This window comes from Passer montanus, unplaced genomic scaffold (genome assembly GCF_014805655.1).
Source record: "Passer montanus isolate IOZ18808 unplaced genomic scaffold, ASM1480565v1 scaffold34, whole genome shotgun sequence".
Classification (NCBI taxonomy): domain Eukaryota; kingdom Metazoa; phylum Chordata; class Aves; order Passeriformes; family Passeridae; genus Passer; species Passer montanus.
The window spans coordinates 2,244,650-2,272,496 of NW_024368152.1; the positions used below are offsets into that span (position 1 = coordinate 2,244,650).

At 39.2% G+C, this 27,847-nt stretch overlaps 1 protein-coding gene across 5 annotated transcripts in view; it reads right to left on the reverse strand.

The window, feature by feature from the left end:
* ARHGEF10 (Rho guanine nucleotide exchange factor 10) overlaps positions 1–27,847 on the reverse strand; it is a 110,816-nt gene that overhangs the window by 46,061 nt on the left and 36,908 nt on the right. For 2 of the 5 annotated variants that reach the window (XM_039715604.1, XM_039715602.1), the window contains exons 8-19: positions 27,171–27,334; positions 23,991–24,107; positions 22,715–22,829; positions 20,179–20,291; positions 16,405–16,482; positions 15,994–16,173; positions 14,895–15,011; positions 13,043–13,135; positions 11,440–11,610; positions 9,120–9,265; positions 6,661–6,836; positions 5,476–5,547 (exon numbers count right to left, since the gene is read on the reverse strand). In XM_039715604.1, the coding sequence (XP_039571538.1) occupies positions 5,476–5,547; positions 6,661–6,836; positions 9,120–9,265; positions 11,440–11,610; positions 13,043–13,135; positions 14,895–15,011; positions 15,994–16,173; positions 16,405–16,482; positions 20,179–20,291; positions 22,715–22,829; positions 23,991–24,107; positions 27,171–27,334 (1,542 nt within the window). The remainder of the gene's footprint in view (positions 1–5,475; positions 5,548–6,660; positions 6,837–9,119; positions 9,266–11,439; positions 11,611–13,042; positions 13,136–14,894; positions 15,012–15,993; positions 16,174–16,404; positions 16,483–20,178; positions 20,292–22,714; positions 22,830–23,990; positions 24,108–27,170; positions 27,335–27,847) is intronic. The other 3 variants (XM_039715606.1, XM_039715605.1, XM_039715607.1) reach the window with 3 other exon arrangements.

The following is a 27,847-nucleotide window of genomic DNA, read 5'->3' on the forward strand; positions in this document are numbered from 1 at the left end:
CCAAGACAGGTCTGCAGGCAGTTGTAAACTGGCTAAGCTGCCCGTGGTTTACACTGGAGCTCCCACCAGACTATAAAAACACTAGCTGGGTTTCTAACAATTTTACTACTCTGTGTCATGACGTGGATGAGATCCCTGGCAACACAGAACAAGGTTTATAGGAAGTGGATGACAAATCCTCTAATCACTATAAAAAATACAAAAGGCAAAAAGAAGACTCTCATCCTGCATGGGTGAGACAAGCATGTAACACCTAAATTCATCCTTGCTAATCCCCGAGATAGAAACTTATGTCCACTTAACAAAGTCAAGTATTTAATGTCACCCCATTTGCTCAGACAGGCTTTTTGGCACTAGATTTATTTAAACTCTTTGGTCTTTGTTTGTATATATCAGTGACAGCTTACATTTATAAACATATTAAATCTCATTTAGTGCACAGTATTGTCTTCAATAACATTAACTTTAAAATAAAGCCTTACATTACTAATCTTTATATATTTCATTGAGATGAAAGCTAGTTCAATTAGCAAGTCATGCCATCTTTCTTTCTTTCTTTCTAAAATCTTATCACCAGTGCTGGAGTTGATATGTCACTTAATATTAGTTTTGCTTACTCTCAATATTGTATTACTATTGCTGTGCCTTAGAGGGATCACAAAGCTGACTTTTTTTTTTCTTCCCCAATTCTGTATCTCTCATTAGACAAACCTGCAAAAAAACCTAGTTTTAATGGCAACAGCTATCACAGCAGCACTATCTTCATTTTTGAAAAGAGATGCCATTCCACTGAGCAAGATATTGACAGAAACAAGTGCACACTCTAGCCCATCAAACATCCTTCCCTGTTTCCCTGGCAACACTGAGAGGCCTACACAAAGTGACTGCATCAAGCAGAAGGGAACTTGGAAGAGAGGAATAATTTCTGCACTTCAGCATCATGTCACTACTATATTTTAGAGTAAACAAACCCCGCAGAGATCAAGAAGACAATCAAGTGGAAACAGAGTACAAATGTATCCCTAGAACTCTGAAAGAGAAAGGGGAACAGCCATGGTTTAGCAGGGCTGAGCTTTGCTCTCAGTTACAAACTGTAAACCTGTAAGAAAAAAAAGGACACATGAAAATGCAGCCATAAGCATACTAACCTGATTTTTGACTTCCCTGTTTCTTCAATGCTCATCACTGCATGGTTATATAGTACAGATGGGTCTGGGTCATTTCCCCCTTCAGCCTTTAGACAAATGGATCAAATTGATGGGGTTTTTTTGCTTAAGTAATTGTCTATGTTATCTATTTCTAATCAACCTGATCAGAGCAGAACTCTGCTGTCAGACACTGGCTTCCCACCCAGACATGGCAGGATGCCTAGCCCTTTCTCTTTGGTTCTACAGAGTCTCTCTAGCCTGGTCTTCTTAAATAAAAGGCCCGTGAGAAACTTCTCACTGAACTTTTTCATTTTTGGGGACCCAAGAACACGCAACTGGGGCTAGTTTCTGTTGCTGTGGCACGAAACCAGCATTTGCCTCAGCACAAACCACAATTCACAACCCATCAACAGCTTGCGTGAAGTGCTGCAAGCTCATAACATGTGCCTGAAGTCTGAGAAACTGAAACTCTGGCCGGTATATTTGACTTCCATTCCTATATTCCCAATTAAAAAGCAGTGAAATACACATATTTGCAGTGATTTTAAGTATAAATGGATGAATTTCAATGAAATGTTATCTTCTGATTCTTCTAGAGGGGTAATACTGAATATTTTGGTAAGAAGTGATAATTTTTCCCTTTGACTATACTATTTATATTTTTGGAAAGTATTTATAATATTTTAGATTAATGACATATTAAAACCAAGCTGTATTCACTGGGCTTTCATCCATCCTTTTTTTATCATAAAAGTACAGGTAGCGTTGAACTTTCTTGATGCCCCCTTTCCACATGTTCAACCCAATTGGGAATCTGAAGAGGTTCCAGTCAACTGGAACCTGGCAAACATTGTCCCAAGGCAAGAAGAATGACTGTGGTAACTACATGCCTGTCAGTCTCACTTCAGTGTCTGGTAAAGTTACAAGGGTTTTTCTGGAGCTAGTGAAAAACACCTGAAAGACACACAGTCATTGGTCCCAGCCAGAACAAGTTTATGCAGTTGAAGTCCTGCTAGTGAAAAACACCTGAAAGACAACACAGTCATTGGTCCCCAGACAGAACAAGTTCATGAAGTCCTGTTTAAGAAACTTAATTTCCTTTCATGAAAAAGTAGCCAAGGTAGTTGATCAGGGGAAGCCAGTTGATGTGAACTGTGGATTTCAGTAAAGCTGTTGATCTGAGGCATCTCACAAGCCTCAAAATGTCCAGCACATGGCTGGATAAACACATCATGTGATGGGCAAGAAACTGGCTCATGGGTCAGGCACAAAGGGTTATTTACAATGAATGGGATGGTAGCACCAGACCGGTGACCTGTCACTACTGGTGTTTCCTAGGGCTTCATTTTAGGCTCAGTTCTCTTCAATGTCTTCATAAATGTCTCCAAGGAATAATAAGAACTTTTCCAGGCTTATGGGTCAGGCACAAAGGGTTATTTATAATGAATGGGATGGTAGCACCAGACCGGTGACCTGTCACTACTGGTGTTTCCTAGGGCTTCATTTTAGGCTCAGTTCTCTTCAATGTCTTCATAAATGACTCCAAGGAATAATAAGAACTTTACCAATGACACTAAATTGGGAGGAGCTGTCAACTCCCTTGAAGGCAGAGGGACTCTGCAGAGAAACCTTGACAAATTATAGGGCTGTGCAATCACCAAGCATAGGATGTTCAACAAGGGCAAGTGCTGGATCCTGCACATGGGACAGGGCATTCCTGGATGCATGAACAGACAGCACAGATACTGGAGAGCAGCCACACAGAAAGAAATCTGGGGATCCTTGTCAGTGGCAAGTTGAATGAGAGTCAGCAGTACTCTGGCAGCCAGGAGGCCCAACTGTGCCCTGAGAGGCATTGGGTACAGCATCACCAGCCAGGTGAGGGAGGTGAATTTCTCACCAATGCATGTAAATCAAAACCAAGAATATACAAATTTCTGTTTCCACTGAAAACATTCCCCTGTTCCTATATTAATTCAACTTTTCTGTACTATGACTGTGTCTGTGCTTCTGCACATGGACTAACTAGGCTGAAGAGAACAGCAACAGCCTACCAGGAAAAATACATGGATTTATCAGGGGAAAAACTCTATCTCACATCTTTCTGCCAATGCTTCTACAAAGAAAATTAATACATCACACTTCTTGGCACACATAATTAAATAACTGCTTCCACAAAAACTGTTCATCTGGGATGACAGAGCCATACAGACTTTCAAACAGGACTAACTCTAGAACTCTAATACATGAAACAGGACTTTGACTAATTTGCTGAGAGAAATGTGTTTTTTCCTGAAGATTGAGACTGTGAAATGTTTACTGGTTATGATTGCAGGAAGCAAGCACAAGTTGTAATTGCACTCCACTAAAAAAAATATTACAATTGTACAAATAAAGGACCCTGCCAAACAGCTAAGACTTTAATCCCTCTTCATGTTCGTAACTATGAGAATTTAGTCTGCTGCTGGTGCTAGGGGAGAACACCAGGAACAAGGCAAGAGCACATCAAGGACAGGGCACTTTAGCGGAATACACTCAAAATTTTCCTGCTTTTCCCCATACACCCTCAGGCCACACAGTTTTTCCTACCAAAATACAAATGGCTTAAAACCAAAAACCAGCCCTTAAACATGTTCTTGTGTAGAGTCCAGAAACAAAAGACTGCTGAACAAAGCTCAATAGGGTAGAAAACTGCCCATTGATGATTTTGCCAAGTGAAAACCAAGTTCACACAGTCCTTGCCTTTCATCTCAGAAAAGTGCTGAAGCATGTCTTTGATTTATACACACTCATAAAATCTTTCAACCTTTCAGTTGCATATTACAGGCTGTACAAGATTCATTCAAATTTAGCTATTAATTCAGCACCCAAAGTAAAGTTTGCATCTTTAGACTATACTGCTTTTTCTTGCAACATCATAGAAAACTGGAAGCACCAATTGCATTTAGTCAATAATAAATGGCAAGATGCAATTGTGACAGCTACCTCCTCACAGAAAAGGTTTTGGTGGAGAAAAAAGTGCCATGATAAGGGAAATGTAACTAATAATCATTACTCCTCACAAGAACACAGCCTGAATCCATCAAGAATCCTCACTAATCACTGAAGCAATGTCAGAATACTAACCTTACAGGAGTCAAGTACTCAACCTAGCATGTGGCAGATACAAACCAACTATTCTCAGTCTTCCAGAAATGCAGGAGGTAATCCCTCTACTACTTAATGTACTACTTACACAGAATCACCATTATTCTGTATCTTTTCAGTACTCACAAACTGAATATGTAAGTTTAAAATCAGGTCTGAAAAATGGTTTTATGTCTCAGGATTTTGCATGTAGCACCCCAAGCTGTTCATGATCACTATATTTTATTAAAACCACATACTATGACGCCACTGGAGTTTCATAGTATACTTTGAAAACAGAGGAAGACATAATTTTATGATGGCTGCAAAGATATGAAATTTCAAGCAGAGTAGATAGGATTTCTCTGTTACCACTTTGCAACTTGTAGTAAACACCCAGGATGTGATACGACCATATTAAAGATTATGCCATCATCAACTATAAAATGCAGCAACTTGGTGGGTGCAAATAAGAAGCCACACTGAACCAGTACACAGTCTTACCAGTCTGTCCCTCTGCAGGAAGGCTGTACTTTCTGAGCTTCTGTAATCTTTAACAGCCAACTTAAACTGGAACTAAGAAGGCAACTCTACAGAATAACTAACACAATTAGGTGAGTATTCAAACTTGTCTATAAAGGCCAGTTCAAACAACTCTGCATTCAGAGTAACAGCTAGTGCAAACACAGTAGTATGTGCAAAAACAAGGCTATGATGTTCTTCCTTCATGATTGTTTATATTCAATTTACTTGGATCATTTGCCAGGAAAGTTTGATTAAACCAGAGGGAAGATTTTTTCAGTATACCCAGTATCCTTCAAATCCTTTGTATTTATTTCTTATCTTTTGATCCTTTTTATTAGAAGACTGAATTAATATAATAGAGCTTACCAAGAGAAAAATTAATTCAGCTCACATTTTACCTACAGGTAACCTGAAGGTTGATTTACAAATTATGTACAAAGTAATTTCTTTTTTTGTGTGATTTTGTCACCAATCACGATGAAGTTGAAAAACCTCAAAAGCCTAGAGGTTCAAGTAAGTTCTACATGACTGTTTGGTCAGGCGTTTTTGTTTCTGCCTCATGCTTTTCTTCCCCATATGACCATGCTGACATGCAAGGATTTGGTCTTATCCGCTGTGAAAGTGTTGCACAAAATCATAGTAGGAATATTCAACAATCTGTTCCTCCCACACTCACCTACAAAAGGGACCTCCAATTCTAAGAAATAGTCTTCTTGATATAGTTCTTTCAGGGTTATGCATACAGCAGCTGGTAAATTATAAGATAAAGGCTTTAATCTCATTCTCTAAGTAGTCCCTTATTGCTTAAAAGGAGTTACAAGAATTAAGTCATCCTTGAAATAAAGACATAAGTGCCCATAAATTTTTCTGTAGCTATTTACAAAAGGAGGAGCAAGAAGACCAGACAAAAACCATCCTGGAGAAAGAATACAGGGGCTAGTAAATGCTACACTGATGCTGTAGCATTTATGCCTCCTTATAGCACAACTGTGGGAAAATTCATTAAACCAAGGGTGCAATATTAAATAAATGTAGTGTGAAATAATGCCTGGAGCTACTAACACTGAAATGCATGTGAATTATAATCCATTACTAGGAATCAAATTAAAATCTAGAGATATTGAATGCATTTAATATTACACTATTTAGGCAATAAACAGGATATAAAAATAACTCCTTATGTATGAAAGTCTAGCTAACAAGTAAAGTCTTAAAATTCATATTTCTCTTGAAAGCAGTTGGCAGATTTGTAGGGAGGATTAACTAGCACAGAAGAATTTGTAAACTTCAGAGCTTGAGGTCATTTTTGGAGAGAGGCTAGGAGGAAATTACCTATCAACATATTGTTTCAAAAACATTCATTAAGGTTTTTTCTGAAGCACAAATTTGAAGGGCAAGATATCATTGGCTTGAGAAAAGTGAGTAAAGTCTACCCTGCAGTAATCACTTGTGTCCAGACCCTTAATCACAGCAACAGGGTGGCTTGGTGCTCTTTATTGAGAAAAACTTTGCTCTAACTATGGGATAAAGAACAAAGGCAGAACCAGCGACCACGAGACCACTGGTGCACCACATCAAACCCACATTTTTGCACGTCTGCACACTCTAATGCTTTAGAACTCTACTCATTCATGCATAAAATTCTAAACTACAACAAATACAAGTAATTCATGTCGCAAGGCAGGAGCCTGGCTGTCACTTTATGCATTCTCAAGTTTCCAAAGAAAGAGGCTTTACTACTCTTCATGTTACAGAAATCTTCACAGACAAAATGCTTCCCTTTGTTTTCAGTAGCCCATTGAATTTCAAATATGGATTTTAACAAAGTAGTCTGTAAAAGTCAGTAACTCCTGTCACTTACTTGGCTTAGAGTTAATGATGACATTTTCAGCAGGGAGCTGGGGTGGGAACCTGCAGTTGTCTCCTTGGCCCTCACTGCTGCCATACTCTATGACATCCACTTGTCCCAGCGGTACGCTCCACTTCAGTAAATACCTCTGGCCAGTTGTCACGGTGCCACTGCTTTCATAGGAAGAACTGGAAGATGCACAAATTATTGCTGTGACAAGCAATGGTGTTTTCTAAAATCTGCTGTTTATCAGCTGGAGTACAGTGCACAACTTGAAAGAAATACATGCATCAGGCTGACTTTTGTGACTGATCTTTCCTGGCATGCAAAGAGCAGCCATGCAGGTGCAGATAATCTTGTCTGCAAGCACCACAGGACTGCTAACAACAGTCCTTACATTTCTATAGCAAAACATAAATGACCATCTTTTAAGATCAATGTGCATTCAGAAATCCTAATACAAGTGCTTGGGATTATACTTTGGCTCCACATTTTCCTGATTTTTTTGGAAACACTTCTTTTTGGGCCCTAACTGCCATGTTTAGGGAAGTAGGGATGATGGAACCTTTGAAAGACTGCTGGCAACAGGAAGGACAACTGAAGGGCTGGCAAGCCAACATTTCTGCCAAGCCACCAGCCCAGACCGTTCTATATAGCAGACCTCTGCAACTGCTGCAACTTCCAAGAGTAATCCTGCCTGAGCTGCTGCTTAAGAAGTGTGTAACACAACAGGCATTTCAGAGGAAAGAGCACGCTGAGAAAGCTCATTAGGAATAGAAATGACATCAGTATTAATTTTACTTTGTTTCCTTCATTCCCTTATTCCCATTCAAGAACATGTAACAAACATTTATTATAAAGGACAAAAGAGATGTTAAAGTGAACAAAAAACGTTTACTTCACACAAAAAATGACTGAAATCCAGAAGTCAACTGCCTGAGAGAAATCAGCAAAATGCATTTATTGAGAACAGTAACTAAATGGTGAAATTCAGCAAGTCAGCTACCTATCTGCAACACAGACTTTTGTTTCAATGAGGAAGCAAGCATGAACAAAGAAGGCAACTGCCACAACTTAAGCAAATATTTATAAATTCTTGACCTAGCTCAGAATTAAAAAAAAAAAAATAAAACCCAGGCAGGACACAGTTGTTCAGTCACTAGGGATAGCATCCACCCCATCCAACTGCTGTTACTTCAGAGTCAGGCTACCAGCTCCTGCTGCTCATCTGCACTGTGTGCAAAGAGAGACCTGAGGGTCGTGTCACCTGTAAAAATATCTATCTTTTGCAAACCAGGAACACTCAAACATCCCAGTTACCTAGGCTCCACTAGTTACAGAGGAATTTTCTATGGCTTGCAAAAGATACATACTTTTAAAGAGGGCATATCCCTCAGAGGGTCAGAGACTTGGCATGATCATGACCTTTTAACATAGAAAACAAAAACAGACTGCACTTTGCTGATTCAAGTACAAATACAGAAAATCCAAGACTTTACTGGTATGAAAGAAGATAAAATATTAATAGTTAATATTCAAGTATTACTAAGAAAGTAAAGAATTTGTAAAGGCAAGGACCAAAGGAAAATTGACATGAGCTTCTTAATTTTCTGAAGTGTAGCTATTACATGGCACTTTTCACTCACATGGACATGAGACCAAGCAATCACACACTCAGAAATATGTTCACAGGATTCATACTTCAGTAATGAATTAAGATATCAACTTATATTATGCTTAGGAAAAGCTGTTCTTGTAAGATTTTAATAATCCACATTTTCTTTGTCAGAATGTACCACTACATAAAACAATTTATGATACAAGCAACATATGAATGTGAACACAACCTTGGCATACACAGTTATGTAGTAACAGTAATAATTACAGCCAACAAAAGCACAGAAGGAACTATGCAAAAATGGTTTTTTTCAAAGCATTTCACCTTTAATCTTTCAATGCTTGGTCCCTGAGATAATAACCTTTCCCCATCTGGAACTCTCTTAGCAAGTTCCAGATTTTTTCTGGCAACCTGCATTACCAGTATGGATTTTGTTTTGTTTGTTTGTTTGTTGGAGGTTGTTTGCTTTCTAGAGGGTGGTATTTACTTTACAAATTGTGTTGTTACAAATCTTTGTGTGTTACAGTCTGAATTTAAGTAAGAAGAGAAAAAAGTCTTACCTTGGGGCATGGCTGTATTCCACTAAGCACTAATACCCAGCAATAACAAGACACTACAGAGCATTTCTATCTGTAATCTCCAACTGATATAATTTTCTTACATATTTACTCTAGAACTTCCAAATATTGGTCAGCAATTTGGAGGACTATAACAAAGCTAGTTGTCCATTTATTATGACTAATCCTAGAAACTATTAGCCACAGTAAACCAAACAACACAAAAGCAATTCAATATGTCATTTTTTCCACCTGAAATTCAAATGATCATCTAAAAAACAGAAGTTCAATCTTACCGAATATTTACTGTTGCACACATCAGCACATCATTCAACATGAAAAGTCGCCGTTCTTTGGTTTTGATAATTTCTCCTTTGTCATTATAAACTGTCTCAACCATATCATCAGTCCGTATGAGGTATCTGTTTCCGCTGCTGAGTAGCTGGATTTTGAAAACAATCAGTATTGTATATTACACACAGTACATCCAACATGCAGCACACAAAAAGCAAAAACAATGAGTTATCAATTGCCATCCTAGCACAAGCGATTGCAGGTGGATTTGCCAAGGTAATTAGGTCTCTTTATTAATCTGCTTTTGATTTAGAGAAACAGTAACTTCTGCTGTCATCCATGCAGACTTAAAGGGCTTTGCATCTTAATGTAGACCATGGTTGCTCTGGGAATCTTCCACACTGATAAAGGTTTCTTGGCAAAATAAATTTCTGTGATTTCCTTCCTAAGCCTCCTCTTTCATAGTCAACTGAAGAGCTACACATGATTCCAGCTGCCCAGAGTGGAAGCCAGAGTGTGAGGAGGAAGTGTGCTCAGCCTGCTCGGTCCCCCAGGGCCCACACAGCTGAGGAGTGCAGCTGGCAGGGAGTCACAGACTGTGGACAAGGTGACATGTCCAAGAGATTCTTGGCATGTAAACTGCTCCTGACATTTGCCTTCAAGGGCTAAGGATCAGCCACTGTGTGCAAGCATGAACCAATCCCTTACATGTCAAACGCATCTCCACAGTGTCCAACAGAATAAAATGGTCCATAACTCTAACTTTCAAATCAACCACCTCCTTCATCATCTATTTCACCCTAGCTGGCATTGTTCCAAAACTGTATATGCAAATATACAGGCCCAGGAGGGCCAAACATGTCCTGGGTTGCATCAGGTCCATCATTACCACCAGGCATGTGAGGCGATTATCCCACTCTGCTCTGCACTGGCCTCACCTGAATATTGTGTGCGGTTTTGGGCAACACAATGTACGAAGGATATTAAGCTATTAGAGAGTGTCCAAAGGAGGGCCTCAAGGATGGTGAAGGGCCTTGAGGGGCAGCCATATGAGGAGTAACTGAGGTCACTTGGTCTGTTCAGTATGGAGGAGACTGAGGAGAGATGTCACTGCAGTCTACAGTTCTTGTGAGGGGAGAATTCTTCACCCAGAGAGTGTTTGGGCACTGAAACAGGCTCCCCAGGGTAGTGGTCAAAGCCCCAAGCCCGACAGAGTTCAAGAAGTATTTGGACAATATTCCCAGGCACTTGGTGTGACTCTCAGGGCTAGTCTTGTTCAGAAAGTGAAGCTGGAATCTATGAACCATGTGTGTCCCTTCCAACTCAGCTGATTCTGTGATATTAACACACAAGGCCTGTGGGACCCTGTGAGATTTTGAGTGTCAATCCATGTATATATCAATGAGTCCCCCACTGCATAAAACAAAATCCTGCAATCAATATCAACTAACAAAAGGTAACCGGGGCCACCTCTTCTAAAGCACATTCTGTGTCTTGGAACTATTTGCAGATGATTAATAGCTGCTTCAAGAAGCAGGATTATGACAACAAAGAAAGTAAAATGTCTGAATCCATCTTCTAACACACTTAGAATGGAAATACTGCTCCAGTATGAAAATAAATTCAGTATTCCATTCCTGGTAAATAGCTTAAAACAAGTGTTTTCTATTGCTTTCCTAAAAGATGTGCTTTTTTGTATCTCCAAAAACAACTCCATTCCTTCCACACATCCCCACTACTTTATCTCAGGAGTCCACAAGATAATACTTGAAATTTCACAGAAGTAGTAATTGAAGCATTTATGCCTCACTTCATGGGAAAGAAGGAATCATTTATGATACAAATAAAACAAACAAACCTATATCCACAGTATAGATAGCTACTAATGAACTCACATAAAACAGATTGTTCCTTCCTTCTTACTGAATATCTTCTAGAGTTCTTTTCACATAGCACATTTTGAAATGCTTTGGAATGCTAGTTGAAACATGGCCCCTTTCTTTACACAGGAGTAATTCCCCACTTCTAGGATAAATTAAAAGTTGAATTTTTCCATGCAGAACACGTACATGAGATTTTACTATATATTATTATTTCTTACACTGCCTCAGAACACCAATACTGCTGAGGCAAGTTCAGTGTGTTGCCTATTCCAGCACACAGTGCTGAGCCTGCTCAGTCCCAGAGGCAGGTCATCCAGAATGACCCCATGTGGTAGATCTCTACAGGAAAAACCAACATAGCTGTCTCTTTGGTGTCTGTTGTAGAGATTGCTCAAGGCCCAGAAACTCCATTTCCATTATACTTTCCTACTTTTCTTACCTTGTTCAGGTAACGTTCATTCATTGCTTTTGCTATTTGTTTTATTTCACAGCGCTGATCTGCATCCCTTTTCCTTTCATTTAACTTCTCTGCCAGTGTCTCAAGTTCTGTAAGAGCCATCTGTAGAGGTAATCTGTCAGGATGTCCTTTACTAGTGTTCTTCAACATATCCTGAGGGGTTATTATAAAACAAAAAAACCCCATTGGATTTATTTTCAAAGTCAGGTTCCAAAGATTACAGAATGTACAGTCACAACTACATTCTTGAGTACTACTAAAGAATAAGACTAATAAACACTTAATGAATATTCAGACAGCACATTGCTTAACTTTCCAAATATCTTAGTAATTCTTTAAAAATATACTGAATGGGATCACATACCTTCTTATTTAAAGAATAAAATTACAGAGAAGGGAGATAATATTAAACAATCTGGCAATCATTATTATACTATAATATGTATGTATCTATAAACAATTTAAAATGAAACTTTCCTGATATTTACTGTCATAATAATATTGTATTATCTTTATTACTTTTATTACTGTTATTACTTTATTACTGTTATTATTTTATTACTCCTCATTAAAACATGGCCAGCATACTCCTCCTAAAGTAGGAGACATTACTTCATTAAGGTCACAACAGCTCCTCCAAGTCTTTCTTTTTTGTAGGCATACAGTAGGAACAGTTGGAATTATACTTTGTCTCCATTCCCAGAGCATTTAAAAATCCCTGTATATTCACTCTGTCTTCTTGCCACAATAAACTTCATCATTCCTGTTATTTCAAAAACTGTCACCATGGCTTCTGATTCACATGCTTTCCCCATGACTACCTCTGCTCCTTGACCCCCAGTAACTCCCAGATTTGCAACCCAAAGCCTGCTCTCCTCTGTGGCACCTGCAAACACAGGTAACACACGGTGCTTACGGGGTGGATCTGCTGTGCTGTGGAAGGAGGTACAAACAGTAAATTTGTCTGGACCAGGTCTATACTGGGGAATTGTGCTCTTCTGCAGCTTGACTGCCTTTTGACATGACACCCAAGGACTCCCTGTCAAATCCACAGTTTCCATGGGAAAAGAAACAAGACACTGCAGATGAGAAGGAAGCTGCAACATACTCTAGCAGGTCCTGTGAGCCAATGGTCAGAGAGTGGACTGTTGTTCTGCATCTCACATGTATTCTAAACTATCCAAGGTATGAATTTAATCCTCTCGGTTTTTTCTTCAATGGAAATAATGCCACTAAGTTCCCAGTCATGTTTTGAAGTGTTACTAGCTAACAGATATAAACAAGTAGCATATTTGAACTACACCTTTATTAGAAAACAATTTATAAGCTATATTTTACTTAGAAAGTAATCTATAGTAAATCTAGTTTATTAAGGCTTTCCTGCAGTGCCCTTACTACCTGTCCCTGCAATCAGACTATGAGATAAGCATGTTTAATGCACTGAAATTTTCTCTTTATTTCCCCATGATCTAGTGGTCACTTCCACTGCAAAATGATCCTATAGCAGAAGACAGCTACCTTGTAATCCCAAGGGGAAACTATGCAAGAATGCAAAAGCAGCCCCCCTTTGATAAACATTATTTACCTGCAATAGCAGAATGAACTGTGGAAAACGTTGGATAGGTTTCATCATTAAACCATACAGTGTAATGCGATCAGGGCTTGAATCCTGACATTGCTGTAATGCAAGAAAGCCACATTTACTACCATGAGCACATTTCCACCAGTTACAGAATGAAAGGAAAACATTTCCTAAAAATTCTTCTATACTGCTTACATTAATTTTAAAAAGAAGACTACGGATTCCACTTACTATCAAGATTTAATTAAAAAATATTAAATCTTTTAGAAAAACCTGTCAATATCAAAATGATGGTCTGCCACTGAACTGAAATATCCTCTTAAATAAATACAGCTGGGCCAAAGCCACACAAGCAATGCAGCATCTATAAATCTAAAACCTACCTATGGTTTTTAAGAGGAAATCTAAGAAAAACGTCATAATCTCAGTGCTATGCAAACAGAGATTTTGGTCTTCTTTATTAGAAGAAACAAAGGAAAAAATGTTGATTTATATTTGGAAATAAAAAGGTTAGAATTCATTATTTTAGTTATCACGAATGGCAGATAAAACCAGACAAATTTCTTTTGCATGTGCAAAAAAGCCAGAAATGGCTGGAAAAAGGAAGGCTAGAGGATATACTCAATATTAAAAACAAAGCAATTTTAAATGATGTTAAACTGGTTTTGTGCTTAAATTGCTATTTATTTATTGCTACAACTATCAACTTCACAACAATTTATTTCCATAGTTATCTATACAAACATCTATTTTTTTCCAAACAGCAGTAGTGGAGACTTTGATCTTCATTGCTGGTGGGCAAAAATAAAAAAGTAAAGGTAATGAAGTGTCATCTGTCATCGGAGTTTGTCTGTGTTTCTGCAAGCAGAACCAGTGTGGCCCTGACAAGCAGTGATCCGAAGTGTGGATTATGTCTCTATTAGAAAAACATGCTTTTAACAGGAGAACATGTTTAACCTGTGACTACATGCTCACTAGAGTGCCATCTTCAAGATGCTTGAGGCTTCCAAAATATCATCCTGCACAGAGCTGTCCACACTCTAAAAAGTTGTTAGTTAATTTAAGATCTGAAGGCAAACCTCTGCAACCCTTCTCTAGAAAACCTGAGAGTTGCACTAGGCACCCAGTTTTTACTGTTTTGTGGACTACTGTAACAGACCTGACAGGGTGACCAGCTCTGAGAAGTACAACTCAATCCAGGATGCCTGGGGAATGAGACAAGCTGAGCTCTCAGACTCTCAGCAATGTCACAGACAACCCAAAAGCCTTGCAATGGATTCTGTGTACTGTCTCTAAGGTGTCAACCCTAGGGATTCACAGCACTTCTACTGCTGTACCAGGCTGTCCATACATATCATGCATGACAAGCATCATATGCAACAGGGCAGAATGCATTCTGCAAAAAAATCAACCAGTTTCAACCCCAAGCCAGAAACACGATCTCCAGCCAAACTGTTGTGGAATGGAAATCCAGCTGCACTACTTCTCACAACACAATACATAAAATAGAATTAAAATAAATTTCAAATTGCAAAATGGTTTCATATGATGAACTATTTGAAGCTCAGCTGATATGGAAGAATCCTAATGTTTAGACAGATAAAGTAAAGCAAATACCAATAAACTGGTTTGAATAACAATAAAACTACAGCATACTTCAAAACACATCCCACATCTAACAGCATGTTACTATGCCAAAAATACAGTACTGGAAGGGCATTCTCTGGGGTCTGTTTGTGCCAAATCCATAAAAAGGACCTTAAGTCCATAAAAACAGTGAGACAATATACAGTATCAGCAGTCAAATTTGCATATGCATACTGCATATGCACTACTATTTTAAGAATGAACTAACCTTTAAGAAGTCTAAAAAGGCAGGTTTGGTGGCACAAGATTTCTTGAGAATCCCAACGGCTGTACTGAAGTTGTTTACATATTCACTGTATGCATCCAATACCATAGATTTAGAAAACTGAAAAGAAAAAATGCAAATCTTAACTAAAAGTACAAAAGACCTCTGCCAGCACAGCTATATAGATCTCTGGCTGTTGGGGACTCGCTCAGAACTAAAGGCTTTGCTTGGCCTAGTACTGGATATACAGAAATACTGGTAATACCCAAAATAATCTTTCTGCAGAAGACAGGCTGGAAACAGAAAGATGTAACAGCTGTGAATGGCACGAAATGTATTTACAGAAATTGTTTTATCTTGCCTAGAACACTGGGGCAGAACCTGAGGACTATGGGCAATCAAAGGGCCCCCTGAGATTCAAACTGACAACTGAGATCCCCTGATCATTTCACTACCTGTCTTCCAGATTAAATAAATCAGCAAAGTCCCAGGGCCTTCACACTCTGACTTCAGCTATTAAGGACTTACCAAAAAAGCAGACAGATTGTGTGGCCTGCAAACAGTCATGGGAGTAGTAAAATCACCACCCATTGCCTTCTTGGTAATTTAAAGCAGTAGCTAATTCTGTCCTTTACTGAATGGACTTCTGTTAATGATGGGACAGGGTTTTACAAATACTCTTTATCAGTGCCCCCTCTCAGTCCAAACTCAGGAATTCAGGACATTACCTACTGTGGTTTCCTTCTACTTGCACACTACTAGGAATGACTACCCATTTTTTATGAGATTCCGAGCCTCAGTCCCAGCTTAATTTTGGTGGGTTTGTGAATCTCTAATTTCTCATAAAAATAAATTCTTTACTCAGATGCCTGAAAGATTAATCAAAGCCTGAAAACTTTTCTGACAATCCCTTCACATCTGCCAACCAAGCTGAAGACATGTGTTGGTGTCAGTTTCCTTATCAGGATTGCACATGAATACTCTGACAGTTGCCACAGGCATTGGAGAACATGGGAATAAAGCAACCAAGTTAGAAAGATATGGAGATGGAAAAACAAGACTAAAATAAAAACAGATTATCTGTTCTGACACGTTTGCTTACTGAAGCAACAAAGACATCACCGATCATTTCAACAGAGTCCCACTCAGATACACGACTCGCCAGAGCAATCTGAAACATTGAATGGCACTGCAGAATTTCCTTAATTCGATAAAAGACCATTTTAAGTTTTCTTTCACTCAGTAATTTTGGTTCCATATCTGAAAGGGGCTTCTCATATTGCTGTGGGAAAAAAAAACAACAAAGCGAATTGATTTAAACAAACAAAAAAATGGACTTCTATAAGCTGAAAAACAAACTTATGCAACAGTGCACACACAAAAAATCACTGAGCATTTGGCATGAAGCATCTGTAGCAAAATCTGTGTTACTCATAGGATAGATTCTTTAATGATATTTAATGATTCTTTCTCAAATATTCAAAATTTTAAAATGCAAAAGATATGAAGGTACCTCCAGGATTCTTTTGAGGGCATCCACGTAATTCTTCTCACTGTCAACTACAGAGCCCAAAATATACCTTCTCACAACCTGTTGAAACAACAAAGTTTTATCCAAAGCTCTAATCAAGTAACACATTCATTATAGTTGGAAATTATGATGATAAAATTCTCACATTAATAAAACAATAATATAACATTAATAAAACAAAAGAAATACAAAGCAATTTCAATACTGGAACTGCAATAAAAAAATACTGTACCTTTTCAAAAGTAATTTAATTTACTATTACACTAAAACTACTTACTTTAAAGAACACAACAATTATTGTAGCGATATCTGTATTATTTTCTGACTGTTGTACGTACAAACTTAACTTTTGAAACTTGTGTTTTGACTTTGGCATTTAACAATGCTTCTCAGGCACGTGGTGCAATTTTTGGGGCTGTCCTGTGCAGGGCCAGGAGCTGGGCTTCAATGATCCTGCTGATCTTCCAAATCAGGATATTCTATAATCCTATGTAACTGATATGTATATATGTAGGCATTAATGGAAACAATCATAGGTATAAGATAATGTTGATTACTTCAGTGATTTGTTACAACAAAACAGGAAACAATTTTTTCAAAAACAGTCCTAAATTTTATTTTTAGTAGGTTTTATAAATTCATTAGGAGCAACGTGAAGGGCAAACAAGCAAATACTATCTTTTAAAGTTAAGGCCATATAAACTGAGAAAGTATCCAAGTCAGCATTCTCTGTTGGGCATTACCACGCATAAGTGAAGACCCCCAAGTTATCTACATTTATATGCATTGACAGAGTTGTAAGACCTTCAGGACAAGCTACCATATTTCATGCTAAATTACAGGCTATTTATTACACCTTCTTCTCTACCTTCTACTTCAGTTGAAATGTACTTTGTGTGGACATGCAGGTGGCAGGACAGGAAGGACTGGAGAAACAGTGTGGTTTAGAACTTAAGCTTCTCGTCATCAATTAGATTTCTTGCTGGTTATAAGGATTTGTTTTCACCCAAATCCATTTCCTAATCCAGCTCACTCTAGAGTTTCAAATGGGGACTGTGAAGGAGAAGACAGCACAGGGGTAGGATCAAACCACTTTCCATAAATACAGGAGAAGGAAAAACTGCTCATTTTGCTATTTTAAGCTAGCCTAAACGACCATGAAGCTCAAATCTCAGGCTTGCTTCTTTCTGCTCCAGAACCCACAGCCCCCTGCCTCGTCCACCATCACTGCCTTTAAGTTTTCCACACTTGTATTTTGCATTATTAAATGCAGGTTGTGTGGGAATTTTCTCTCAGGTGCTGGAATTTCAAAGGAGGACTTCAAAATTATCTGAGGCTTTGCTTAAGATATATACAGTAAAATTAGTTGTGTCTAATCTGTGTTTAGAATGGATTTATCAGTGTCTTATTTGGTATAGCAGATCAGTGGCTCTGATGAATAATAATAATCCTACTTTTAGTCACAGTTCATTCTTCTGAAAAGAATAAACATGTTTAGAAATGAAAATTTCAGGCTCTATAATACACAAAAAGAATACTTAGTAGTGGCTTCAGGTTACTGCAGTAGATATGAGCCCTGGCCTCAGTACTTGCAGGCACCAGAACTTAAACAGAAGCCATCATGCCACCTGCTGTTTGAAGCCAGCATGTCCACAGAGCAGCTCTGCTGTGACAGGGCAGCTGGCCTGGAAGGGGACCCTGGCCTGGAAGGGGACCCAGGGCTGTGACCCCTTCCCAAAGCCAGGCTATGCTGGCCCCCCTGAACTGCTCCGGAGTTTCTGTGCACCCAGCCCACGAGAGCCCTGCTGCCCAGCAGCCATCCTCCCCCACACAGCTGCTGCGCCCTCCAGTTTGGCGTCACCTCCAGCTGTGCTCTGCAGCTGGCATCCAGATTACTCACACCGGCTTTAAAGGCCAGAGGCCCGTGCCTGCTCCCGGGGGACAGCGCTAACGCTGACCGCGCGCTGCACTTCGTACCATGGACTCACTGAGTGTGGCGTCCTCACCTGTCCCCCACCCACCTTTTAGTCCACCCATACAGACTGTATCTCACCTACAGGAGTACAGGAATACTTCAGGAGACAGCTGAAAGCTCTGTTAAGGCAGAGGCAAGTGACACACTTTGCCCCCCTCTGCCCTTAAAGTCACCACAATCACCCATCCCCTCAGTCACCTCAAAGAGGCTCAAGCTGATCATGCACAAATGGACTCTGGTCCATCTATGCTGATTTTTCCCCACTCACCCTCCTGTCATACTGAACGCAGACATAGCTCCCAAGAGCATGTGCTCCATCACTTTTGTTGGGACTGAGGTGAGGCCAGACTCAATTCTCCTTTTTGTGGGTAAGAGCGTGACACTTTTTCCCAGTCTTCTGGTCTTAGATGACTGATCTTCTGGTCTTAGATGATTGCGAAAGGCCTTACCCACAGCATCCTTATTTCCATCCCATCTGGTCCCACAGACACCTGTATGTTCAAATGGCCTCAGCTTCCCCAGCTGCAGATTAGGCTTCACCCCAGCAGACCTCACCAGTAAAACCCAAGGCAAAGGTGACACAGTTTTGACCCTTTATCACTAGGTCCATGCTCCACCAAGCAGTGTCTTGTGGTCTTCTCAGCCTCCTTTTGTTGCCAATGTACATGTCAGAAGCTCTTCACAGCTGCTTCTCACACCTCACTAGCTCCAACTGAGCTTCATCTTTCCTAACTCCCTTCCTGCCCACTTGGACAGCTCCTCCTGGGCAGATGAGCAATATTTGTCCTGACTTACACAACTATTACCAGTTTGCTCCAAACTACAAGCACTCTGGATTTTTTCTGCAAAAGAGGGTAAACTTTTTTGCACAAAACTGCCCTAGTTTTGTATCCTAGAAACTCAAATTCCTATTTGGAAAGAAGGAAAGAACATTCAGACTGATGCTGAAATCTCACATGATAATAAAATCTTACAGTAATGGAACACAGTTTGATAGTTGCTTTGTTACAAGATTAGCACTTCAATGTGTTAAACACAAGAGAAGTAAAAGGCAAAACAAAACAAAATCCCAAAAATATATGACCTTCTCCTCAACTGCCCCTTAGTTTGGTTTTTTGCTCATTTTCTTAAAGTACTGACCAACTAACTCATGATTTGACACCACAAGTTAAAAAACTCTCATATAGTTATTAGCTGTCATAACAATACAGTAACATGAACCCAAGGGATTTATTTTCAGCCAAAATTTCTTAACTGATGCTGATTTCAGTATTTTTTGAAATTATTTCCACAGTGACTATACAGTTTGAGGTGGAAAACAGCAAAATTAATTCTTCTGTATACTTGACTTTACTGGAGATGATTTTTTTTTAACCAAGAAAAATTTCTGGATTCAAAGAGCATAAAGGATATTGTCTACATTTAAAATAAAAATCCCAGAGCACCTGGAACAAGGTTTTCTGTTTCAATAAAAATGCTTTAACTCTCTCATTTTTTCATTCAAAACCATCACATTTAGTTTAACTGTTCAGGTAGTGAAACAATATAGTTCTTATAGATAATTTTATAATGCAAACTATTTTGTACCTCTGGGTAAATTCAGGACTGATGCAACTATATGCACATACACAAATTTTCAAAAAACTACTTATTCAGTTCTGAATTTGATGTCTATTTAATTAAAATGCCAGTATGTCTGAAGATCAAAGACACCTAAGAGCCACTGGTGCAGAGCTGAAGGGGAGAAAAAAAAGAAGACCATACTTCCCAAAGCTTACTACCTGCTGCTGTGATAATCCTTCAGGCATAGGAGTCATAATTGCTTCTGTATGCATACAGTCCACATCAATAAATAAATTTAGCTCTTCTTCTTCCAGACAAGATGATCTATGATCTACAAATAAATAACCAAATGTCAGCTTCTACATGTGGATTGAAAGAAGAAAAAAGCAAAACAAAACCAAAAAAGCAAAGACTCTATCATCCGAGCACAGAAATAAGGAATTTTCACTTACCAAAGAAAAGACATTTCCCAATACTTCTGTATCACCTGGGAAATCACATAAATGCTACCACCAATAGGTACTCTAACACAGAACACCTTTCAAATACATCCTAACATCCCACAGCTGCAGACAACCTAAGCATCTTTTGGTTGACCACTACCCCCTCCTCTCAGCCAGGAGAATGGGGCTGTCCACAAGGCAGGACATGACAACTTGGGCTAAAGCACTACAGCCCCAGGGACAGCAGTTTAAAAATAAATGATCCCTGGGAAGAAACTGAAAACACCCATATCCAGCCAAAAAAATTCCATACACCATTCTATAGCTGAACTAAAGTAGCCAAATTAACCAAAATGTTTGTTTTCATCATAAAGGAGTGAGGGACTCTGCATTGCTCTGTGGGTAAAAGTTTTACTGAAAAAGCATCACCGAAGTACACTGATAGGTGGCAGTACATAGCCAGCCAAACAAGCAGACCCGAGGAAAGGAGACAAAGAAAGAACAGTATGAGCAACTGTCTTAGAACAAAAAGAGAAATCGGGGAAACAGATCTGATGGCTGGGAGAAACTTGTGAGTTTAGTTAACAAATTTTTTACTAGCTCCCTGCTGACTTGGAAAGTGGTTATGAGATTCAGCCATCCACAGATACACTGGGTCTGCAACCTAATCTCTAGAAATGTAAGAAGGAATGCCAGGTCCATTTTAACACTGCCCTGCAGACCATTTTCATCTGTTCTACTGCAAAAAGTTGAGGATACACTTTTTGATCACTTCATTTTGTGTACCTTTTTATATTCAAGCTGAGAATTAAGTAAATTGAGAAGCAGCCAGAGCTCATTACAGATGTAAGATGTGTCCTGGCCCATACAGCAACTTTACGTTACCTCTCTCAATAAAAATATTTTGTTCCAGCCTTATGGTTTTAACTTCCTAAAATTGTACATATAAGCTCTGAAGTTACTTCCATTTAATTAGTTGGGCAGACACTTGAGCAGAAAGATACACTATCTCTCAGACTTATCCTGAAAAAGAAACTAGCTTAATTTACCACCTGTCTCTTGAAAAAATTACCTGTGGACAGCTGCTGCCATGGCTCATGACAAAGGACTGTCACTTGCTCTCAACTACAGAAAGAACACAAATACTTCTGTGGCTTCTTCATTTTACATCACTTTCTGTTTTCCCAACCCAAATTCAGCTTTCATGAAAAATCATCAAACTGATTAAGCAGTACAGTCTTTTCCCCTATTTTCACTCACTCTTAAGTATGGAAAGCATTACTCCTTACCAGTGATGAACTTTTTAAAATAGTCAACTACTTCCCCACTGAAAGACATGTCTTAACAGCACATTCTCCTCACATTCAAGAGTTATTTGATGGAGAGACCTGGACAGATTTAGTAACTGTGCTGATTTTGACAGAGGTAGAATTAATTTTCTTCACAGTGGCTACTATGGAGCTACATTTTGGATTTGGACACAGGATTGATAATGTAGAGATGGGGGTTTTTTTGCTGAACAGAGTTTACACAGAGCAGAGGCCTTTTCTGCTTTACATACTGCCATGCTGGTGAGGGTACATGACGGTTGGGAGGAGACACAGCCAGGACAGGTCACCCAAATTGACTAAAAGGATATTCCAGACCATATGACATCCTGCTCCATATACAAAGTGGGAGGAAAGAAGAATAAGGGGAGGGGACGTTCAGAGTGATGGTGTTTGTGTTCCAAGTAAGCACTGTGTGTAATGAGGCCCTTCTCTCCTGGAGATGGATAAGCACCTGCCTGCCCTTGGGAAGCAGTGAACTAGTTCCTTGCCTTTCTTTGCTTGTGTATGTCTTTTATGTTCACTATTACACTGTCTTTATCTCAACCCACAAGTTCTCACTCTTACCCTTCTTATTTCTCTTCCCAGTCCTGGTGGTAGGGAGTGAGCAAGTGGCTGTGTGGGGCTTGGCTGCTGGCTGGGGTCACACCACAGCAGTAACTTAACATCACTTCCATACTCCCATCTACCAGTACCTAGATCACACTGCTTGGTGGGACTTTTTGTTATTGTTCTTAAGTTCAACCTTCTCTGTGGTCCTCAGGTTTCTCAGGTCACTCAGGTTCTTGCCCCAAACAGAAATACTGCTCAAGATGACCATACTGTCATCTGAACTGAATATTACATCATACATTTTTGATATATATCTGATTTCTTGCATGTAGCTCTCACCACCCACTACAAAAATTTGCCAGGCCATTCATCTTTTTTCTCAGAAATTACTAGACAAGGTAACAAAGAGAAATACTGTAAATAGCACATACCTTGAGAAATGAAAGATTTTGTCCGAATGAAGGAACGACCCTTCTTCACAGCTGCTTTTGTCTTTTCAAGTCCATCTTTGGTACCTTCTCTAGCAGCTCTCATAAGCTTTTGCATCTGCAAGATAAAAATATAGTCTACATGTTCAGTGAATAATAGGAAAGCATCTGAGCCTGCACACTTTTAGGCTATAAATATTTTCGAAGTCAAACGAATATATAATAAGTAGAGAGAACCATGAAAGCTCAGAGCCAAGCTCCTGTATTTCAAAATAAAATAGAAATTCGAGACAAGGACTTACTTCATGGAAATACTGCATGCAAGTTTAAAAGAGTGGAAATGCTTAAGAACCCTTCTGCATTCAAGAAAACTTTGAATAGTCTCAAATGTTATCTTACGGAACAAATACCTACTACTCACAGGTCATTAACAGCCAGAGGTCTTGTCCATCTTTCACTGTCCAAATAACTCTTCCAAAGTATTTCTGACCTAAAGATAATCCCCTAGACTCAGTTATATATTAACTATATTCTTAAACAAACACTGTTATGAAGGAAAAAGTTACAACTAATAACTTCATTCATTGAAGAAATACATTGATTTAATAAGAATTCCATAATCTTACAGTACACTACTACAGTCAAGTGATATTACACGGAACAAAAAAAAAAAATTCCAAAGAATTTTGCTTTGCTGGAAAATATTTATTAAAGTACCCTGCTTTGTACTTCTTTCCCAAAATGTCAGTACAACAAAAAATCCTCACTACTGTCAGAACACAAACAAAGCTGCCTTTCTGCAATCAGGCAGTTTCTGGGTTTGAGACTGAAGCTTTTCGCAAAAGCCCAGTCTTTCCATACTGGTTCCATTCAGAATGGAGAGCAGGGAGATTCCCAGTTGGATCCTGTGTGGCTGCAGAGCTAGGACTAGGTTAGCCCCATGGAGCCAAGGTCACGGAGAGACACTAGGGTTGTACACCTGGCTCACACCCTGGGATAAGGGCATCAGTCATCAGGGAAAGACAATGCCCTATGTCATTTTCTGAGACTATTAACAATAAAAGTAAGCATGAGAAAAGGTCCTTGACCAAGTATTTTTAAGAGGATATCAATATTTCAGTCTTTAACTTAAGACTGCACAATAAAAATTCAGCACATTCAGAATACATTTCATACAAATTAATATCTACTTTTTCAAGTTATTAATAAAAGACAACATTGTCTGTGTTGCAAAAGCAATTATTTAAATGTAGGTAGTTACAAAAATCAACTACACTACCTTCAGCTCATGTTTTTGCCTTAGTTGCTGAATCTCTACTGCTCCCACAGTGTTTGACATCAAATCTTTCATCTTTTTTTCATAATGCTCCTTTAAACGCGTTAGGTCATGAGAAAGCTACAGTGTACAAAAAGACACAATCTTTTCAAAAAGCCATACCAAAAACTTCATGCTAAAGCACTCACATAAATCATGCACATTGCCCCATCTATCTACTGACACAAAGACAGCTAAGGGAAAACTATCACTGAGGGAAAACTATCACTTAGAGAAGCTCCAGTCCGAGGAAGGGACCATCGCTCCTGGGCACTGCTGAGCTCCGCCAGGTGCTTTTCTGTAAAGACAGGGGCAAAGCCACTTAGACTAAGGTAACTAAATTGTTATACATGTTAATTGTATTGTGCCTATCTCTTAAAAACCTCATGGAAACAGTACATCAGCTTTAACCACAAGCATTCACTGGAGCATAAAACCTAGTCTATACTTCAGACTATCCTTCAAAACAGTGAATCAGAGACTGAGGAACCTGTGGAGATTGCTGGCACCTGAGAACATGGAAATTGACAGGGCAGTGAGTCAGGTAAGGAGACACTAACAGGATTCATGGTCTTGTGGTTTCCACATGCATCACAGTCTCGTTGTATGAACTTGGGTGTAACCATCTCGTACACAAATATATTCATTTGCAAGGTAAGGAAACTATCACAGAGAAAGGAATGCTCTGGAACACTCATTACCACTTGTTAAACATTTTGACAAAAGTAGATAAAAGAGGTTAAAACGCAACCAACAAAGAAAAAAAAAAGAGGAAAATATTTGGTGTGCCCTATAATAGATGTCCAGTGGAAAACCCCTCAGCTTGATATCAACAGAGTTATTTGGCAAGAGATCAAAGCCTCAGGAAAGAGAAGGCCTACTGAGTTGAAAACAAAGCAACAGGCTCAGCACGTAGTTCCACTAGGCTGAGTCAGGATGCAATTACCTCTAACATCATGATTCTGGCATTACAGCTGTATAATAAAGAATAGTATCTAATTCACAGACAAGAAATATTTAGCAGCACAAAAATCTTCCCTTCTTAAAATAAAATAGTAAATAAATAGAATAATAAGAATTAATATGGAAAGGTGACTTTGGGGGAAGTCATACCAGCACTTAAAATTAAAAATCCCCCCTCCAACCTTGCCACACTTTTCAACTAACACTAAAATTATACGTAAAGTCCTTCACAGGCTCCAAAAGGTTACAGAAGGTGATGTGCTGGGAATATACTGCAATATCCAACACAAGACCTGAGGAAAAGTGAGAGTTAGTGCAAGGAATGGACACAGAGAAAATGTACATAAAGAAGAGTACTGTCTGCCTATGCTGAAGTACCAGTGCAGGGATAGCTGGGGTTGGTTTTTTGTATTGCTTTTTGTTGTTTTCTTGATTGTTTGTTGAAAGGTTTTTTTTGGCAATCCTGAAGTTTCCTTCCTCACTCTCTGCCAAAACCCTCCCCTAATTTCCCAATTTCTCCATCTCCCAGCACCCCAGGTGCAGGAGCCTATTTGACTTTTCCATCCACCAGCTTAAGTGTTCCTCACCTCCTCATGCTCATCCTCACAAGCAATCCCCAAAACCTTTTGTCACAGGCCTGACAAAGCCATCTGCATGGCAGTACCCAAGGGCACACCCCTCTTCTCTTATCTCTCCTCAGTTTCTTGCTCGGACACTCTGTGCCTGATCCTGGTGCAATCACCTTCAACCACGGCCAACAGTTTTCCATGACAGATCAAAGTATACTTTTAGGAGTTCCAAAAAAATGGCTTTAAACCTTACTTTGTTCACATATGTAAATAGATTCTTATGACTATGGCCAAAGCTGAAGCTAGGGATAACAAGAGAAGATAAAAGAAAAAAAAAAGAATAAGCCAGCAGCCATGTTAAGGCTTACACACTCACATGCAAAGTAATTTCCTAGTCTCTTCCAAGGTATTTAAAAAAGAAAAAAATTCAAACTCCATTTTTTTTAGTCTTGTTAGAAAAAACTCCCAAACAAACAGCTGCAACAGCTTAAAATCGTTCTAGTCAGAACAAAACCAAGACAGAAACAGAGGATGAGCACTCAGCTTACAAAGTGCAGGTTTGTGTGGGTTCAAGTCCTGCAGTTAATTGCTCACTCCCTGATTTCCAAAGGACGTGCAGCAGGATGGAGGTGAGGGGAGAGCAGATTACATGTACTGGAGGGAAACACAGACAGCAAGGCTTTTATTCTCATCAAGTTAAGAAACCTGCAAAATGAAAATAAGGGTCCCATGAAATAACACCCTGTCTGCAACCCCTGCACATTCCAGCCACGGGGTGCTGAGACAGCTCACAAGACACAGCTGCCAAGTGGCTCTTGGGGGTCTGTCCCCAGTCAACAGACACTGGGGAGCCTCCCACAGAGAGGGTACTCAAGGGCAGAAGAAGAGCCAAGGCAAAGAGAAGGCAAGAGCCCAGGGCCTCTCCCTGTGCAATGGGAGAGGTGCAGTGAGGACAGGCACTGTGTCACCTGTGCCTTCCTGCCTCCTGCAGGACAGATGGAGCCAAAGGTACGAGATCTCAGAAGTGTCACAGAGGGATCACTTTAATCGTGCCACCTCTCTTCTCTTCTAACAGGTAGAACTCTCTTTCATTATAAAAATCTTTTACTTTCAGAAGTTTTTTAAGCTCAGTCACTTTCAAACAAGCAAACTGAGGCAGATCTAAGACAGAAAGCTAGGGAACACTGGTGAAGAGTTTTGTGACTTTTGAGCACCTAAAGATCCCAAACCACCAATTCTTATCAGGCTTGTCCCCATTTATTTTTCATGTTATTTTCCACACTTATTTACCACTTATACAAATCCAGCAACTGCAAAAGAAGAGAAGGTAAGGAACTGCCCATAAGCAAAAACAAACTCAATTTTAATTTCATTTTTATCCAATTTGAGTTTTATCTTTTTTGTAATAAGCTTCTGTTTAATATTTTCACATCTTCTTTTCCCTGCTACATTTTGTTATATACTGTCACTTCCACACTGATTCTCATCTCCTTTAAAAAGATGCTGTTGGCATTTGAAACTGAATTGAAGAAAAAAAGAAGTACAAGTGAGAAAGGGAAGTGTTAGAAACCAGGACAATCTCAGTGACTGAGTAGCACTGCAGGATACATACATGTCTCTTGTGGTTGCCTCGCAAAAAGGAGCTGGGAATTCCATTTTTACACTCAGAATCACTCTGTTCTTCATAGCTTTCAAACTCACTTGAACTCCACCCATATTCCAGGGAGCTGTTTCCACCATCCTCACCATTTTCAACATCATCATAAATCATTTCCTCTGTAAGAATTAAACCAAAATAAAAAAAGCTACACTGAAATGTATGTTTGTCCAAACACCAGAAAACTTACTCAGGATATGCTACAAAGAATTGCACAGCCTTCTATATGCACATTAAAAATTCTGAATTAAATCCAATATTCAAACAGCCAAAGTGGATTGTCTTTGTTGAAACAGAGCATTTAAAAAGGACAGCGTTATAGGTGCACACCATGATACATTTAGAAACATGTGCTACTCAAATGACACTGTTGTGTCCAAATCACATAAGGAAGTTTAAACCCTGTGAATGCACATCTGCACTGAGAAGCATCATCCTTCCATTTTTAAGCCTGCCATTTGTCCCTAGGGATATGCTAAAAAATGCTAAAACATGGCAAGAATCAGATGAAAATGTCACTATTCCAGCAGAACAGGTCAGACCAAAGTAGCAAGAAACATGTTCCACAATGGTGTTTTATGACTCATTACCACCAGTCACTGGAAGTCTTGCATACCTGGCAGCTACCTTGC